Source organism: Fusarium verticillioides, chromosome 6 (assembly GCF_000149555.1).
Source record: "Fusarium verticillioides 7600 chromosome 6, whole genome shotgun sequence".
Classification (NCBI taxonomy): Eukaryota; Fungi; Ascomycota; class Sordariomycetes; order Hypocreales; family Nectriaceae; genus Fusarium; species Fusarium verticillioides.
Window position 1 is genome coordinate 128,480 of NC_031680.1, and position 17,307 is coordinate 145,786.

Genomic DNA, 17,307 nt, shown 5'->3' on the forward strand with positions numbered 1-17,307 from the left:
GCAGCGAAATATATGTCAAACGTGCAGAGGCATCTTCTTGCGATAGCCGCTGGGTCTCCTCTGTATTGGTGATAGGCCCGGACTTATTACTAACAGATGTCTTGTCCTGCTGGCCCAGACTCGCAGCATGGTCTCGGTTGAAGAATCCGTGAGAATCCGCGGTGGGGACGGAAAATCCGTAAAAGCTCAAGTGGGAACGGATACTGGCAACCAACTTATCTCATGACCTGATGTACCCAGCAAACTCGGGGAACTGGCATGATAAGATAAGATAAGGTTCATGCTATATCGGCCTAGACGCGATTATAAGGGAGGTCGTTGTGACGAGAGTATGAGATTAGTAGGCCAATTCAACTTCGCTTTATCCCTCAATATCCTATGAATTATCTCTTAATACCTCTCTCCTGCCAGACTCCCTGCAATGTCAACCAGCAACTTCCAAGTGGCCGTAGTTGGCCTCGGCGCTCTTGGTAGCGCAGCGGCCTATCACGCCGCCATCAAAGGAGCTACTGTTATCGGTTTCGAGCAATATGACTTTGGCAACATCTACGGGTCTTCGCACGATACGTCACGGATCGTCAGGACATCCTACGGATCACCAGACTATGTAGCTCTAGCCCGTGCAGCTTACAAAGACTGGGCTGAGCTGGAACGTCGAAGTGGTCTCCAAATGCTCACAATCACTGGCGGCGTTGTCTTCTTCCCCAAACTGGCCGATGACGGAGCATCTCTGAATAAATTCGAGAAGAGCATGAGTGCTTCTGAATTCATGAAGAGTCTGGACGCGAATAATATTCCGTATGAGGTCCTCAGCTCTCAAGAAGTCAAGAAGCGTTGGCCTTCTTTTGACATTGCGGAAGGAGTTCAGACGATCTACACTGCAGACTCAGGAATCGTGCATGCTTCCAAGTCTGTGGCGGCAATGCAGTACCAAGCTCGTGCTAACGGTGCTGTTTTGAAGGAAAAGACACGCGTGGATGCATTGATCCCAGAATCCAACGGCAAGGGCATGACAATCAAGACATCTCGAGGACAGTTCCACGCCGAAAAGGTTATCTTGGCTTGCGACGCGTGGACCAATAAGCTCATCACTCCCCTTGGCACAAACATCCCGCTCCAAATCATGCAAGAACAGGTCACATACTACAAGCCAGCTGATGTGACGCCATTCGATGATACCAAGTTTCCTGTATGGATCTGGGCTGGCAACAGATATTTCTACGGATTCCCCAGTTACGGCGAGCCAACAATCAAGGCAGGCCGCGATACATCCAACAACTTCATGACACCTGAAGAACGCACATTTGTCCCATCTGATGATATATTCAACGAATTGACTTCTTTTATGGGCGGTCTGATACCTGACAAGGGCCAGGCCATTCGAACAGTAACTTGTCAATACGCTATCACACCTGATCGTCAATTTGTTATCAGCCCTTTGAAGAATCATCCCAATGTTATTGTCGGTTTGGGTGGAGGTCATGCGTTTAAGTTTGCTCCAGCGATTGGTCGTGTTTTGGCGGAGCTTGCGATAGATGGTGAGACAAAGGAGGATATCTCCAACTTTGGCATCCCTAGGGTAGGGGCAGACAGCAAGTTGTAGAAGTATAGCATTTAGACGGGATTTATAAAATATTACTATAAACTTTAAATTATCTAATTTCCTCCATATGATTGTGAAATATATGATAACTTGAGCTATCTAATTAATGATCATCTAACGCAACTTGTCGCTGTCGCTCATGAACCTGATAACTTAGTCCACGCGCATTGGAATAACAGATAACACCCAGAACAACGTCGCCCGTTGTACAGACTTGATAGAAAGAATAAAACCCCCGAAAAATAAGATAGTCTCACGAGAGAGCTTACCGCGTATCATACTTACTTTCCCTCAATTGTGCCCATTAGAAACAAGGCATTCGCTGTTGCAAGCCACGTCTCTTATCGCAAAATTAAGTGCCCGGTAAGACAAGACCCGGAATTTTAAGCAGGCCGAGCCAGTGGCACTCCTCCCTGCGCTCAGTGGCTTTCTTCACCCCCGCACTTTTGACTCAAGCCCCAGGCTCAGTAGTCAGACGCGTAGCATACATAATCTGCACCGGCTCTGAATGCCACCAACCGCTCTCCAATCTAACCACAAGCCATACCAATTACACCAATAAACAGCAGGATGAGTGCCCCACGATCAAGGCAGTATAGACGCGTTGCTCAGGCTTGTGATAATTGCCGGTACATTTACCATTGTTGACGCGGCAGTTATGATTGCTGATAAGGTTACAGTCGCAAGAAGATCCGTTGTCCAGGTGAAAGACCGCGATGTTCAGCATGTACACGTCTTCATCAGCAATGCTCTTTCACCGAGGCCAATCCTATCAGTGAGGCTACCACGGCTAGGCTGGAAAACCGCATGGTAAGGCTACGCGTCTGAATATCTCATACTCCTTACTAAGAGTTGCAGTCCAGCCGACTTGAGCAACTCGAGAATAAGTTAGACAACTTAATAAGCAGAGTTGTGTATGTAAAAAAGCACTCTACCTCGTGCAGCGAGGTCATATGAACTGATGATATATAGTCCCCCGTCAATGCAAGAAACTACACCAACCTCCACGTCAGATAGAAATAACCGTATACCATCATTCTCATCAATCTCGCCTCATACGACCCTTCCATTAATGTAAGTTCTTCCCCACCCACTATCTTTATAAGTGCTAATGAAAGACAGATCGTCAATACCAGCGGAAGTAACCACAAGAGCCATTGACTTTTACTTTAGCCAAATTCATCGGCAACCTCTTTGGCTTTTTGGCGAGCGCCCGTTGCTACCTTCCGATACATCCGATGAACTGATCTATGCCATGTTGGCTCTAAGTATGACTTACAACACGGAAGATATGCCTATGGATAACCTTCAAAGCCCTGACTCTTACAACAAAATTGCACGGAGAGGTGTCATGCTCAAAGTTGCAGAGGGCAGAGTGACCATCAGATGTGCTCAGGCGCTGTGCCTATTAGCATACTACAACTTCATATGTATGTTCATTTTCACTTTCTCATGATGGCATTGTCATTCACTAACACTGTAGAAGTGGGCAACATACCCATGGCTGGCTTCGACATAGCAACGGTTCAGAACATGGTCCACCTCCTTCCGGGCAGTGAACGTAACCCAAGTAGCTCAGCAGTCTCACAAGATAAATCACGACTATTCTGGAGTATTCAGTGCCTAAGCTCTTCCTGCGGCAGGCCAGTCCTATTGCCTTCCATACCAACCAGTATCAACGCACCTCAAATGCTCACGGTCGAGACCCGAGATTCTCTAGGAAGCTGCATTCCGGCTCCAAAAGCCACCGGCTCTGGCTTAAGGGAGACTCTCGTTGACGTTTGGTCTCAGTCCCTAAAGATTTGCGAGCTCTGGAGTGATGTCAGACTCTACGTCGCCAAGTGCTTTGAAGGCCTAGCAAAACGTCCTTGGCATCCGGACTCCGACTACACCAGACTTTGTTCGCGGCTGCTAGAGGTTGAAATGATCTGGCCGATCTCTCTGAGCTATAACGCAACAAAGTTCCCGGAGATTTCTCCTTTGGAGGTAGAGAATAACCGCATGGATTGGTTACCATGGCTCAGGGTGCAGATGACCTACCATACCATTCACTGCGTTCTCAATCACCCATCTCTGTATACGGTCATGGCTGAAACGCCAAAGAGTAGACTTGGAGGTGACTCATTCTGGAGAGCATCGTACCTGAAGGCTTTGAGACATTGTACTTGGGTCTCGAGGTTGATTCGAACAGCAGAGGAGAAGAGCCTTCGACTGGCCGATCCTTTCTTTGCCCAGGCAGCGGCCATTGCCAGTACATTGCATTTATACTGGACAAGGACGAATGATAGTCAATTGCAGGCCTCTTCTATGAGAAACCTGGAAGTTTGCAGGAATCTTGTGAGGGAGATGGCGACATGCTGGCCAGTATGCAAGACAATTGTATGTCCTCCAACTTGAATGCATTCTACCGACCACTAACATACATTTCAGGAGCATACTCTGGATCAATTCATCGAATCGACTGATCGATCAACCCAAATGGCGACTGACAAATCATCACCAGCCGTTGTCAGGACATCACTCATCTGGGTCTTACTCGACGTCGCAGCACCACAATTTCCCAACTACCATGATCAAAGTGTTCACGGCCGAGATGTTTGGGGAGGGCATGCAGCTACCCAAGACGAAGACGGCCTACCAAGGTCCGAGACAAGTTCACCGCCAATAGATATGCGAGAATCAACAGCTCAATACGCGTCACCTCCAGCTTGGGTGTCTGAAAGGACAGATACGAACCCACAAGAGACATTAGAGAATGGGACGATCACGGAACAGCATGGGGTTAGTAATGAACATGTGACTACGCATGATTTGGCCTGGGGACCTTGGGAGAATCTCGGGCCGATGGGGGAGAATTTTAGTATGAACATGGACTGGTGGGACATGAATCAATTTTGAGAGGCAAGGCATAGTAAAACAGTTCATATGATACATAATACTATTGACTACTGCTGCTGCCGAATAATACACTGACACAATGGGCACTCGAGGTTTGAACCTCTCATGATAGCTTGCGACCCTTCACTCCCTAGGATGCACTTCGACCATATGGTTCGAATGGCAGGATGACAGAAACGATAGCCATGACAAAGAACAAAGCCCCCGAGATGTACAAGGGGGCTATAGTGGTAGTATCAGCAGTCACCGCAATGACAGCAGAAAGAAGACCCATGATACGGTTCAGAGAGACTGCGATACCATTGCCCGTAGCTCGGTGCTCAGACGGGAACACCTCAGCAGTGTACGCGTAGAGTGTACCATAGTAGAGGTTGATACAAACAGCTGAGCTTGTTAGGACGAATAACATGAAGCATAGGATGAACATACAGATGCAGCTGCTGATGGCAAGATTCTGGGCTGGAGTCTTGATAATGGTGTAGCAGAAGAAGAAGACGGCAGTGATCACAGCTCCAATAGCCATTGTGTATCGTCGTCCAAGAAAGCTCACTTCAGAGAGACCAGCGGCTATGAGGGGACCGAAGATGGCACAGATGTTGGTGATGGTGTAATCGCGCCAGGTCTCAGTGAAGGAGGGCTGATAGTCGGGAAGACGGCTGCTGAGAAGGGATCTGGATCTGTTAGTCTTGGCCCCTTTGGTATGTTGGACGCGGTAGGACTCACGGAAGATAGAGGAAGAAAAGAGGATATCCAAGACCGATCAAAGTCCAAGACAACCAGATGAGGCAAGTAGACAGAGCCAATTTCTTGGTCGAAAACAGTCCCTTGACATGACCAACGAGACTCTTGCCCAAGCCACGAATAGCCAATCCCTTGCTACCACCGTGCTCGGGAGTATGAGCTGTGCCACAAGCCTGAAGACCCTCAAGTGTCAATGAACAAGGTCGTTTATATGTACTGGCAAGCTTCTGAAGCATATCAACAAGCTCTTCCTCTTTGCCGTTTGTAACCAGAAACTTTGGAGTCTCAGGGAGTCGGATGATGAGAATACGAAGGGCGGACATGACAAACATGAGGGCGCCACCAGTGAACATAATGAGTCTCCATGATTTGTTGTTCTGCCATGTGCATGTCTCGACTGTAGCGACGCAAGTCCAATTGTTTCGAGCTGTGAAGACTTTGGGTTAGCTACTAAGCCCGCAGAGGTCAAACAGGGGAGGTAGCTTACAATAGAAGCCCCAGGCGATGAACCCAGCACTGGCCTGCCCAACACCCCACCATCCAGCCATAGCAGTAATAACCCACTGCTGCTTCGCGGGAACAAACTCCAGCATGACAGTTGGATCCAAGATAAGATTACCACCAGCCCCAAAGCCAAGGAAGGCTACAAAGACACAGAAGGCAACCCAGCTGGGACCAGCCCCTGCGACGATGGTAGCAATGGCAGCGATGAAGAGAGTAGTGTTGAAGGCAATGCGTCGACCGATGATATCGGCGCCGAAGCCCCAGAAGAGAGCTCCCATTTGGAGCCCAGCGTACAGAGCCATAGTTGAACCGGTAGTATAACCTCCATGGCCGATCTCAAGGTAAGCTTGGCCGGCTACAACGCTCTGGAGGAATGCTACGAGGGAGTCAGCTGCGAAGCCGAAGCCCGTAAGGCAGCATAGCTTGAGGTGGAAATTGGTCCATCCGATTTCGTTGATGGTCTTGAAAGTCAGCATGACCCACTCCCATCATCTATCAGGGCTCTTACCTCGTTGACAAGATTGATCTTAGCCGACAAAACGGGATCAACAACATTACCAAGTTCATTGACAGTGCTGACATGATACGAAACATCATCAGCAGCCATGACGTCCTTCTCCCGATCACTCCTCTCCTTAACAGAGCCCGAAGCAGCAGGGACCTCAATATTCGACATTATAACAAACTCTCAAATCATACGATACAGAAGATAGTATGCAAGACCTTGCGTCAAACATGGAGACGCAAGTCTCTTTTAAACACGAATCAGTTAATTCTCCATGATAATTCTCCAGGCTTGGCCGCTCGGCTATCCAAGCTTCAGTGGAAATTGATACGCGCTACCCCATAAACTGAGAGGGTAGCGAAGACGGGGGAGATATGGGCACCAATAGGGGGAGGTGCTGTGATCTGGGCCAAGATGATTAGGTTCAGTGTATTTGTTTAGGGCGGATTGTGACTGGGATGGCCCTTGGCGAGACTGTTCTAGAGGGACGGTTTCTAAGTTTGTTTAAATGTATTTGGTAATAGTAATCGAATGGTTGATGGCTACGGTATTCCTTTGTCAGTCTCACAGAGTAATGTCCAGAGGTGATTCTCAAAATTGGTATTCCGTGGAGCATGCTTTCCTCTCCAGCTTATCAGCATCTCTCATCAAAGAACTCATGAATCTCAATATTTCCTGTTGTTATTTGGAGTGCCTGTAGTTGAACTGTCATTCGGTTTGGGTTAGTTTTGTGTTTATCATGATAAGCCTCACCCCCGAGGTCGGACACGGACCGAACACGGATTCTTCCCGTGTCTTCAACAACTGGCTCCGTCCCCACGCTACAACCAATTGACGGCGGACTCGGAATCGATCTCCCCGGTCTACTCTTCTCAACGGCCAGAGTCCGAGTTCAAGATAGTCAAATAGCACATCACATGAAGTCAGCCACATAGAATAGTCTCAGACCAACTCCATAAAGACCCTCCTCATGACTCGCCAATACAACAACAGCATAACGCTTAACCTTGTCTAACCCTTGCAAACATGTCCATATCCATTTCGCCCTCTTTCATGCACTATCTCTTCTCGGCCGCTGGCCTCGCCGCGCTCGTATCTCTACTAGCGAGGTATCTCTCCCAATCCCGACTCCATAAAGATTCCGTCCCCGCATTTCTCAAAGACACCACTTCCACTGCACGGGCATTACCCGCTTCTTGGTATAGATCCCCAGAAGTATACGAACTTGAAAGACGGGCTATTTTTGCTAAGAAATGGATCCTCACTACGCATAAACTCAGATTCAACGAGCCAGGCTCGTGGGTCAGGTTTGAGCAGGCAGGGTTTCAGTTCTTTCTTGTGAAGAATAAGCAGGGACAGATCAATGGGTTTCACAATATTTGTAGACATCGGGCTTTCCCTATCATGACGGAAGATAAGGGAAAGTCAAGTATTCTCTCTTGCAAATACCATGGTTGGTCATATGGTCTCAATGGTCAACTTGCGAAAGCCCCGGGGTACGATGACATGAAAGGCTTTGACAAGACAAAGAACGGTCTTCTGCCAGTCCACGTTCATGTTGACGCCAAAGGCTTTATCTGGGTCAACCTCGATGCTTCAAACAAGCCTGAGGACTTTTCGACTGAGTTCAAGAACATTGATCAGATGGCTAGACATGAGGGCTTCAATTTTGAGGACTATCAGTTTGATCATACCTGGGGCATGAGTGGTGACTACAACTGGAAGACTTTGGCTGATAACTACAACGAATGTTATCACTGCAAGACCGCACATCCAGATGCAGCTGATGTCGCTGATCTATCGGCATATCGAGTCGATACCAAGGGCGGTAATATCGAGCACTTTGCCAACACCAAACCTGAGATGGAAGAACAAGGTCTCAGGATCGTGAGCAACTATTACTTCCCCAACGCTTGCATGACAGTCTCGTAAGTTGTCTTTCACATTTCCCTTACGCAGCTAACATTGTAGTCCCAACTTCTTTTACATGATGCGATGCGTTCCTACTTCACCCGGCCACTGCTCCATGGAATATGAAGTTTACCGACATAAGGACGCAACTGACGAAGGTTTCCAGACTATTGATGCGATGTTCAAGAGGATCTTGGCTGAGGATAAATGGCTCTGTAATAACGCACAGAAGAACCTCAATGCTGGCGTGTTTGTCAATGGCGAGATGCATCCTAAGATGGAACAAGGTCCTCTCTACTTTCAGCATCGCGTTAGAGGTATCTTGAATGGCCATTATCAGTTGGAAAAGGCGGCTGGAAAGGAGATCAATCCAGCGCAGCATGTTCCGTCTGATGCTTTCCGTGGGACGGAGAATGATATGGAATTTTGCTCGAGTTTGACCTGTGGGAAGGGTGGTGAACAGCTGGCTTGGTAGATAGTATGCATCGACTGGATGACCAATCACCAATAAGTCACCATGTTGGAACAACTCCACAGGAACAGGGAAGCATAAATAGGTTTAGTGTGAAACAAATTGGAATCAACATATTACTAAACTCCATATAGCTAATTACAAACATGCCTCATAATCGTATACTCAACCATCCCAATCCTTAAATCTTTCCAGAGTTGGAAGTAAAGTACTTGCTAATATCATTATCCTCACCACACTTCTGACACTTGTGAATAACAGGCTTGTTAATTCCAACCTGCGGCGCAACAGTACCAGTAATAGATCTATGCGACTCAGTTTGATCAAGCTTACGCTCAGTCTGAGGTTCCTCGCGAATCTTGTCCTCAACAGGCTTCTCATCCTTGTTGCGGGATAAAGCAGCTGCGGTACCAGCGCCGGCGGCAGCGGCTCCTAGACCAGCTGCCTTGGTGCCGAAGTGACTATCATCCTTCTTCTGAGCTGTGGGCTGCTCGGAAGAGCGGCTGGTGGAGAGGTCGTCGTCGTAGGCTACGCCGGAAGGAGTGCCGGATGCGAGGGTATTGTATTTTCCGGCGTTGGCGTTCTCGGCGAGGGTGGAGTGATGAGAGCTGGTTGAGTGCTGGGAGTGCTCGGACTTTCGGGAGGGTTCGTGGTGAGAACTGTTGAAGGTGGAGGAAGAGGTGCCGAAGCCAGCGCCAGTACCAGTAGTTCCAGTGGTACCAGACTGAGCAGTCCGAGAACCTTCGTTACTCAAGTACTTATCCTCGTCACGCTTGTTAGAGTCATGCGAGGCAAGAGCTCCAGCGCCGAGGCCAGCAGCAGCACCGGTAGCGAGTCCAGCACCCCGGTGAGAGCCCTCCTGCTGGTAGGACTGAGAGGTAGGGTCTCGGGTAGAAGTAAAAGTAGGCTGAGTAGTCTGGGACTCGAAACCTCGTTTGGAGTCAAGGCCAGTAGGTTGCTCAGAGTGGTGGTCGCGACCGGATCGAGAAGCCAGGGCTCCAGCTCCAAGTCCGGCGGCAGTGCCAGTGGCTAGACCAGCGCCGTGATGGGAGCTGTCCTGCTGGTGCTGGGAGGTAGGGTTGGTAGAGCTGTATCCAGGCTGAATAGTCTGCGATGAGAGACCTCTGCTGGAGTCAAGTCCTGATTGACCTGTAGACTCATTATCACGACCAGATCGAGCAGCCAAGGCACCAGCTCCAAGCCCAGCAGCGGTACCAGCAGCGAGGCCAGTACCACGCTGAGAATCATGCTGCTCGTACTGAGATGTAGGGATGCTAGAACTATAAGCAGACTGGTTGCCCTGCGACTCAAGCCCCCGGTTAGAGTCAAGTCCTGATTGACCAGTAGTCTCGTGCTCACGACCAGATCGCGAAGCTAGAGCGCCAGCACCAAGACCAGCGGCAGTTCCAGCAGCGAGTCCTGCGCCGCGATGAGAATCATGCTGAGAAGTCTGACCAACGGGATCCTTGTGAGAGTAGTTGGCAGGTTGATCTGGCTGAGCACCGTATGCTGAAGAAGAGCCAAGGGTCGAAGGCTGGTCAGAGCTAGAGTGCTGGCCGGAGTGCGAAGCAAGTGTGCCAGCGCCTAGACCGGCGGCAGTACCCTTGGCGAGGCTATGATCGCCGTGAGAGCCCTGCTGGTATGTTTGAGATGTAGGGTCTCTGGTAGAAGTGCCAGCAGGGTTGTAGCTCTGGGAGTCGTAACCAGCTCCGGTAGGGCCAGTTCGGTCGTTCTCAGAACGCTGAGCATAATGCGACGCCAAAGCGCCAGCTCCAACACCCGCAGCAGCACCAGTCGCAAGACCAGCGCCTCGGTGAGAGCTATCCTGCTGGGTAGTACCAGTAGGTTGTGTGCTGTAATCCCTGGTAGAGTCAAGTCCAGAAGCAGGATACTGCGTCGCGCCCCGAGTATCGGTCACATCACGCTGAGTCTTATCATCATGACCCTTTCCAGCAGTGTTGGCACCCCACGCGGCTCCAGCAGCAGCAAGTGCAGGCTTGGAGTGACCATGTCTCTCCTGATCAGCCTCCTGCTCGGCCTTGGCCTCCGTCTCAGTCTTATCCTTGCGATGGAAGAGAGCGCCGAGCTTGCTCTCCTTGGGCTCTTTGGCGTGCTTGTCCTCTTTGTGGTGCGTCTCCTTGTCCTTGTGATCCTTGCCGAGAAGAGGGAATGATCGGCCCTTGTGTTCGTCGTGAGTCTTGTCGGTGGTTTGGTCGGCCTTGGTTGGTGTTTGGTCATCATCGGCGTGACGACGCTTGTTAAGCTCGTGAGCACCCAATGCACCAGCGCCAGCGGCTCCCGCACCAGCTAGTCCCTCATTGAAGCGAGAGCCGGATGTTTGGCTGGGGTTCTCTTGTGTAGTTCGCTGAGCATCGGTGGGGTTGGTAGTAGAGGAAGTAGTGTCGCGATCGTTTCGGTGGAGGAATGTTCCGCTCTCGAGAGTACCAGAAGTTCGTGTTGGTTCCGTCGCACCAGAGTGAACCGTTCGGTGACGCGCGTTCTCATCTTCAGGGCTGCCGTGACCGATGACAGTGTTGTGAACGCCTCCGCTAGGAAGATCTCCCCAATAGGGATGGTCCTGGGTAGAGGGTGCAGCAGCGCCAGTGGTGCTCTCAGTAGCGGGGATCTTGCTGGTGTCACCCAGACCTCCAGCGGCTGTAGTACCTGTAGCAGCAGTACCAGCAGTTGTAGTGCCAGCAGTTGTAGTAGTGTCGGTAGTTCTGTCTAGAGGATCGTCGCGTCGCTCGGAGATGGGTTGGTTGGAGGGCTTGTAGGAGGTAGGATCATTCGACTCAGTGAAGCCAACACCAGAGTCCTTGTGTGCATGGCCTCGAGGGTCATCGGCCTTGTGAAGCTTGTTGTGCTCGTATCCCTTGGAGTAGCCTTGGTGTGTTTCACTGGGCTCCATTTCTTCTGTGGGGAATGATCCTGGGGGATGGTGAGATGTTTCTGTAGTGGTGTCCTTGTCATCGGAGTGGAGGATGTCCTTGATCTTTGCGCCCAGACTACTCATTGTGAATGTTGTGCAGTGTTTGTTTTAGGGTATGGGTATCAAGAGTGAATTATTAGATGTTGTTTTGTTATTGAGTCGTGAGCGTTTGATGATGAGCTCTACCAAGTGAGACTGTTCACCGCTCTCATATACCACTTCACATCTTCCCCAAGCAAGGCCAGCTCGACTTACCTACGTCGTCGACATCATTATGACCGCCACGGGAACTAACAGATCGTGTGGGGTGCAGCCAAATCGTTGATTGACATCTGGGTTTCCCAGCTTTGGACAGCGAGATCCCTGTCGACCTTACCGCGTTGGGCTAAGAGCTGTACGCCATTCCGTCATCCACATTACTAGCTCTCCGCTTTGGAGCTGCAATCTTCGATCATTAATTGTGCAACGTATGATCTCCGCTGGGATTACGTCTTTGTCGCTATTTCCCTGGTCTGAACTCCTTCAGCTGCATGCGCTACGAACGGGGATTGCATCATTTCAGCTTGTCGGGAATCTCGGATGGCCACGAGGTGTTTGACTGGTATTGCCGAGCTGTCGAGTGTGCGAAAACAGGATTATGGTTATTGCGTGCTGTAGCGGTGTGATTTCTTTGTGTGATGCAATCAGATAGCTTGTCATTTATTCTGTTGCTGTCGAGCTTTGCCTCGGTTGAGGTCTTTTGATTGAGCTAAAGGGAGGTAATCCAGAAGTAAACAAGACAGAGCAAGAACATATTTACATTAGCGGTACACATAAACCAAAAACGACTTAAGACATTAATAACAATAATATTATTATTATTTAGTTATCAGTACATGTAAGCAACTCATAAATAGTATTTGTATTAAATCGTATTTAACGCTTGATGGTTAATTGATTTAAAGATTTAACTACCCTACAACTTCTCATGATCTAAAGCTACGAGCTGTGTAATTGGATTGACGTGGATCCCCACGGAGAGACAAGCCGCGTCACGTCATCACCAAACGCGTAAACACTACCGTTGTAGCCGCCGGCTCAACAAGCCTCTTTCAACATATGTACTATATCTCATGATTCCGTCGCCATCGTGGACTTGACTGTAGCAATCCATTATCGTTTCACCTAATAATTCATAACGCGGTGACCGGGGCTCTACTCCATCGTCCGCAATGCTGCTGCAGGGAGGATACCAACCATCTTGGACACGCGTTTACTCCCCAGATTGAACGGCGCCAAAGAATTGGACTGACCACGCCATGGAATCGACAATCTCTGCTGGCCAGGCACTCGGAGTCGTGAACGAGAAATCTGATACGGACGCGTCCTGCCCATCTAGACTTGGAATGTGACCTCTAGTGGCCAGGGCTGTATGAGATGCTGGAAGTGCTGCATAAGGTGGTTCAGATGCCATCGTCGGGTTTCCTATAAAAACTGTTAGCATCGCCTCCAAGAAAGAAACGCGTGCACATACTCCATCTCAACCCGCATTCCTTCAGCCCCTCCATCATATCCCTCGCAATCCTCGCACCCTTCGAGTTGACACTCAAAGCTTCAAACACCCTCAAACAAGTCTCCGCATCATCCGAAATACCATCAGCGTCGAAACCTTCCAACGCATCACCCGTCTGCTGACTAAAAATGCTCGAGACTACCAAGATAGACCCTGCGCAGATCAAACACGAAATCATCTGCCACCAGGGAAATTCCTGGACTAAATCTTTTTCGCATGATATGCAGTGCAGTAGGCGTGCTGTCTCGCGTGCCTCGGCGATGCATACCTTTTCATACATGCTGACAAGGGCCCAATTTGGCTGGCTGAGTGCAATGTCGGTCTCGTCATCGAGATTGCGCATTATTGGGTAGCAGAGGTATGGTCTGTGAATGAGAGCTCGTAGATGGTGATACTTGATCGCCAACATGCTCCGCTTCGGTATGTTAGCGTTGACCAGTGAGTATTCAGTTCTGATGGATACGTGCCTGGCGCTTGAAGATGAAAGACTTGTCAAAAGCATGTCCCAAGTCGAACCGCAATGTTCTGGGTAGCGACTGCTTCCATTGTATGAGCTTGAGATCGAGTTCCTTGGTATTAAACAGATCACTTGTCAAATTCTGACCAGCTCTCGGGCTATACAGATCCCGCAGGACCTGGCTGACGATCTTGGAGAAGGAGATGACTTCTAGATGGTAGTCACCAACAGAAGGCCCATCAAACATTGCCGGAAACTCGTCCGCGTCCCAATCAATGTCCGAGTCGCCAAGCCTAGAGGGTAATGGGACATGGCAGTAGTCCTCATGGATCGCTGGCGGTCGACCTAGTTGCAGAGAGATCAGTCGATCCAAGACGTATATACAGTACCAGATCCGCCGTCGCCGCTCGACGAGTAACCGACCTGGTCCCTTGAGCCTCTGGGGATCATTTTGCTCTACATGCAACCCAATGCTCTGGGCCATGCGGACAGTTTGACCCAATGTTGCCCAACAACTGCCAAGTTAACTATGCATAAGTGGAATGATAATGGGCCCTGACTTACCTGTCTGTTCGGCAGACTGCTAGCATGTAGAAGCATTGAGCTAAGAGCAGAGACACATGGTGAATTGATCGGTCTGCCCCTGCGGGTAGAGCCAGAGAGAGTGCCTGAAGGAAGTAAACTTCATGACACTTGTTGGCTCCGATTTGCTCTCCTGGTATGCTGGTATAATAAGCTCCGATAGCACAAATGACATCTATCCATAATATCAGCAACGACCCTCCAATGACACAAAGATGGCTGTAACTTACATATCAGTGCCAATCTGGTGTTATCCAAAGAACAATCATCCGACGAATCCAGGGCTTGATCAAGCGATCTCATAAACAGCGACTGCGGAATAAACGGAAACGCCAGATGAACAGTAGAAAAGTACACATCAGCAAAAGCTTTCGCCGCCTCACGACTCGGCAGCTCAACAACTCTACAAGGAATGACATTGACACTCGGAGACGCAATGTCGTCGACTTGTTCGTAGCTGTCAACTCGTTGGTCAGAATCGGAAGAGCCCGGCTGTGCTTGCAACACCCGCTTGACAAGGTTGAAGAAGCACACGTCGCTGACTTTGCCAAGATATCTCTCGGCTTGACTGGCCTGCGGACGAAAAGGGAGAGTATCAGAGCCAGTCAAGGTTGTCGTCAGCCTTGTCGTGAGAGTAGTCGCATCGATGTTAGACAAAGCCCTATCAGCAGCTTTCATACAAGCCAACACTGAGGAAGCGTCTTCTCGATGTTGTGGCGTAGGCAGCTTCGATGCCACCATGTCCAGTAACGACTCATACTGTCTTATCGCCTCACGCAAATCTCCATGTCCTTGTACAGCACTATCCAACGAGCCATCATCAGTAGAAGCCTCCTGACGCCTCCTGGCCCTCCCCCCAGCTGCATAGACACAATCATACCCGTAGCCCTTGCAGCGGCTGCACTCGGGCCATTTCCCATCACACTAACACATCAATATCAAGCAAGAGATAGATAATATGAAGTGGGTAAGCTTGCCTTGGATTTCATAGACCGGCATTTATGGCATGCCTTGGCGACACGCTTCCGCTTAAAGCCGACCCGGGGAGATGTGTCTGCCATGATGAGCGAGGTTCAATTGATGGAGTGTATTCAGGGCTGATACAGCGGCTAGAAGCTGGATACTTGTTCTTTTTGTTCCATGTGGGGTTTCTAGGCGGTATAGCCGCCTGATCCGACTTATCCGAATACCCGTTGTTGGTGTTTCTCCGGTTGTATGGCGTGCGCGGAGATTCCCAACTTGTGATATTACGCATTAGTAATTCCTATGTATCTGATTGGGCTTGGTGTTTGTGCTTTGCTTCAATGGGAAGTTAAAGTAGAAGCCCTGCCTGCTAAGAATACAGCATGACATGTATGAGTGCGTCTGTTGAATTGAACTTGACCAAGGATTCGACTGGTTGGCATTTTTGTTACATAAAAGTTCAATTCAACGTCACACTAAGTCATGCTCATCCGGGTTTCCGACTCATGCTTCAGATCCGCTGTGTTTGATATATCGCCCGTCTCATCAGGCCCGCGATGATCATCACCAGATCCAAGGGCTTGTTTTATACCTGTGCATAACGGGCCTCCGCCATGAACCTACTCAGCTACTGAGCAACATTTTCTCCAAGCCATTTGCTGTCTCAGGTCTATTCTACACTTAGTGATCTCCATCCCATCACCCAAGCCATGCGCCTTGAGCTAGTTCTTGAAGCAAATGCCAATGTACACTCCTATCATCCAGGCGATCGTGTACGGGGAGAGCTGCTCATCTGGGGCCACAGACTTGAGCAGTCATCCGAAATCACTGCCGAACTTCAAGGTGGGCCTTCTCAACAGCATGATAAACTTTGTGTCCCTGACGCTGAATGCGGGCGCATACCGGTAAATTAAGTTTATACTCCAACAAGCGTCAAAACGGTGGAACATCTTGATCTACATACACCGGATCTCCATGCAACAAGTCAGGTAATGTGGTGCATAAAGTAACTAGCCCTTTCAACAGTCGGTGACCTGTTCTAAAAGTAGAGTAGCTATTCCAACAGTCCAAGCAGATCATAATAACTACCAGAAGCGCGACCTTTTAATCCACCGACTTACAAGCATGACGCCGATTACTACGCCGCATTGGAATTCACATTCCCAAGCAGTAGCTGTCAATGCCGCTGTCAACTACCGCCACAACTCGAGAGATAGTCGTCTGGATATACAGTCAAGGTCGAATACGCTATAATTGTAACCGTCAAACACATGTCCTCTGTCGTGTATCGAGACTCAAAACCCTATGCCAAGTAATACCCTTCGAGTCAGAACCTTCGATACCCGTCTTGCCATCGTCGAATATCGAGTCAATCTCTGCGAGCAAGCTGTTTCCAAAGATATACAAACCTCTGGCTAGCCAAGGCGTCTCAAGGATCGGATCACGGTCTGATGAGTGCCTGCCTCAGTATGAACCTACACTGCAACTCGAGGTGTTACTTCCATCACCGCCTATCTTGACCCCAGGGTGGCCTACGAAGATACAGTTAATCCTGCATATTTCGTCAGAGTTAGTCGCAAGCGAGAATATCTACATCCGCCGCAGTGTTGAAGCGCAGTTAGACAGCTGTATAGAAGCCAAAATCGGACTGGCCACAAAGACTGGAATCGAGACACGAAGCGGCTGGAACTTGCAGGGATGTTGCCCGTCGATAAAGAGCACTTTGAGGTGGATTTAGGAACTTGGGGACACTACCTGATCATGGATGCGTTGCCAACGTGTAAGTCGTGCGTGCTGGACACGACACATTGGCTTCGCATTTCGGTAGGGATCTCTATAGATGGAAGCGAGAGGGCTCAGGTATGTCGAACACTCTGCAAGATTTGAGCGCTGTTGATGAAGTCTAGATTGTTGAGACATCGCTTGAAGTCAGTATTGTCGGCGCACCACCTAGCTATACTACAAACCCATTGGTATATGCTTAATAGAGTCGGATGCAGATAAACCACCAGTGGATATCTGTTGAATGAAGCGACTTTTACTATATTTTAATAACGCTGTTTTTCTTGCAAGTTAAAGAGGCATCAAACACGCGAGTCAGGCTTCACAGGTCGGGGAGCAAGCGTTTATGGTGATAACCTGCTGATTGATAGCATACAAATACATAGCGATGCACCTACCCTTTTCCAA

At 49.4% G+C, this 17,307-nt stretch overlaps 6 protein-coding genes across 6 annotated transcripts; 3 read left to right on the forward strand and 3 right to left on the reverse strand.

The window, feature by feature from the left end:
• Window positions 1-421: 421 nt before the first annotated feature.
• FVEG_13277 (sarcosine oxidase) lies at window positions 422-1,603 on the forward strand (the record flags this gene model as incomplete). Its single annotated transcript, XM_018902651.1, has 1 exon — window positions 422-1,603. One exon carries the CDS (start codon window positions 422-424, stop codon window positions 1,601-1,603), a length of 1,182 nt encoding a protein of 393 aa, XP_018761437.1.
• Window positions 1,604-2,173: 570 nt separating this feature from the next.
• Window positions 2,174-4,501, forward strand: FVEG_13276 (hypothetical protein; the record flags this gene model as incomplete). Its single annotated transcript, XM_018902650.1, has 7 exons — window positions 2,174-2,232; window positions 2,284-2,413; window positions 2,462-2,517; window positions 2,576-2,677; window positions 2,726-3,033; window positions 3,090-3,982; window positions 4,034-4,501. 7 exons carry the CDS (start codon window positions 2,174-2,176, stop codon window positions 4,499-4,501), a joined length of 2,016 nt encoding a protein of 671 aa, XP_018761436.1.
• A 130-nt stretch (window positions 4,502-4,631) lies between these two features.
• On the reverse strand, window positions 4,632-6,422 carry FVEG_13275 (hypothetical protein; the record flags this gene model as incomplete). Its single annotated transcript, XM_018902649.1, has 5 exons — window positions 4,632-4,885; window positions 4,931-5,172; window positions 5,225-5,669; window positions 5,730-6,207; window positions 6,255-6,422. 5 exons carry the CDS (start codon window positions 6,420-6,422, stop codon window positions 4,632-4,634), a joined length of 1,587 nt encoding a protein of 528 aa, XP_018761435.1.
• An 855-nt stretch (window positions 6,423-7,277) lies between these two features.
• On the forward strand, window positions 7,278-8,637 carry FVEG_13274 (cytochrome P450 oxidoreductase; the record flags this gene model as incomplete). The annotated part of the gene is made up of 2 exons (XM_018902648.1): window positions 7,278-8,179; window positions 8,223-8,637. 2 exons carry the CDS (start codon window positions 7,278-7,280, stop codon window positions 8,635-8,637), a joined length of 1,317 nt encoding a protein of 438 aa, XP_018761434.1.
• A 72-nt stretch (window positions 8,638-8,709) lies between these two features.
• FVEG_13273 (hypothetical protein) lies at window positions 8,710-11,735 on the reverse strand. The gene has a single exon (XM_018902647.1). It carries the CDS (start codon window positions 11,645-11,647, stop codon window positions 8,816-8,818), a length of 2,832 nt encoding a protein of 943 aa, XP_018761433.1. The 5' UTR covers window positions 11,648-11,735; the 3' UTR covers window positions 8,710-8,815.
• Window positions 11,736-12,448: 713 nt separating this feature from the next.
• On the reverse strand, window positions 12,449-15,243 carry FVEG_13272 (hypothetical protein). Its single transcript, XM_018902646.1, has 6 exons — window positions 15,132-15,243; window positions 14,385-15,078; window positions 14,137-14,329; window positions 13,583-14,087; window positions 13,077-13,530; window positions 12,449-13,027 (listed from the first exon to the last, which is right to left on the reverse strand). The coding sequence occupies exons 1-6, from the start codon at window positions 15,213-15,215 to the stop codon at window positions 12,816-12,818; spliced, it is 2,142 nt and encodes a 713-aa protein (XP_018761432.1). The 5' UTR covers window positions 15,216-15,243; the 3' UTR covers window positions 12,449-12,815.
• Window positions 15,244-17,307: the final 2,064 nt, after the last annotated feature.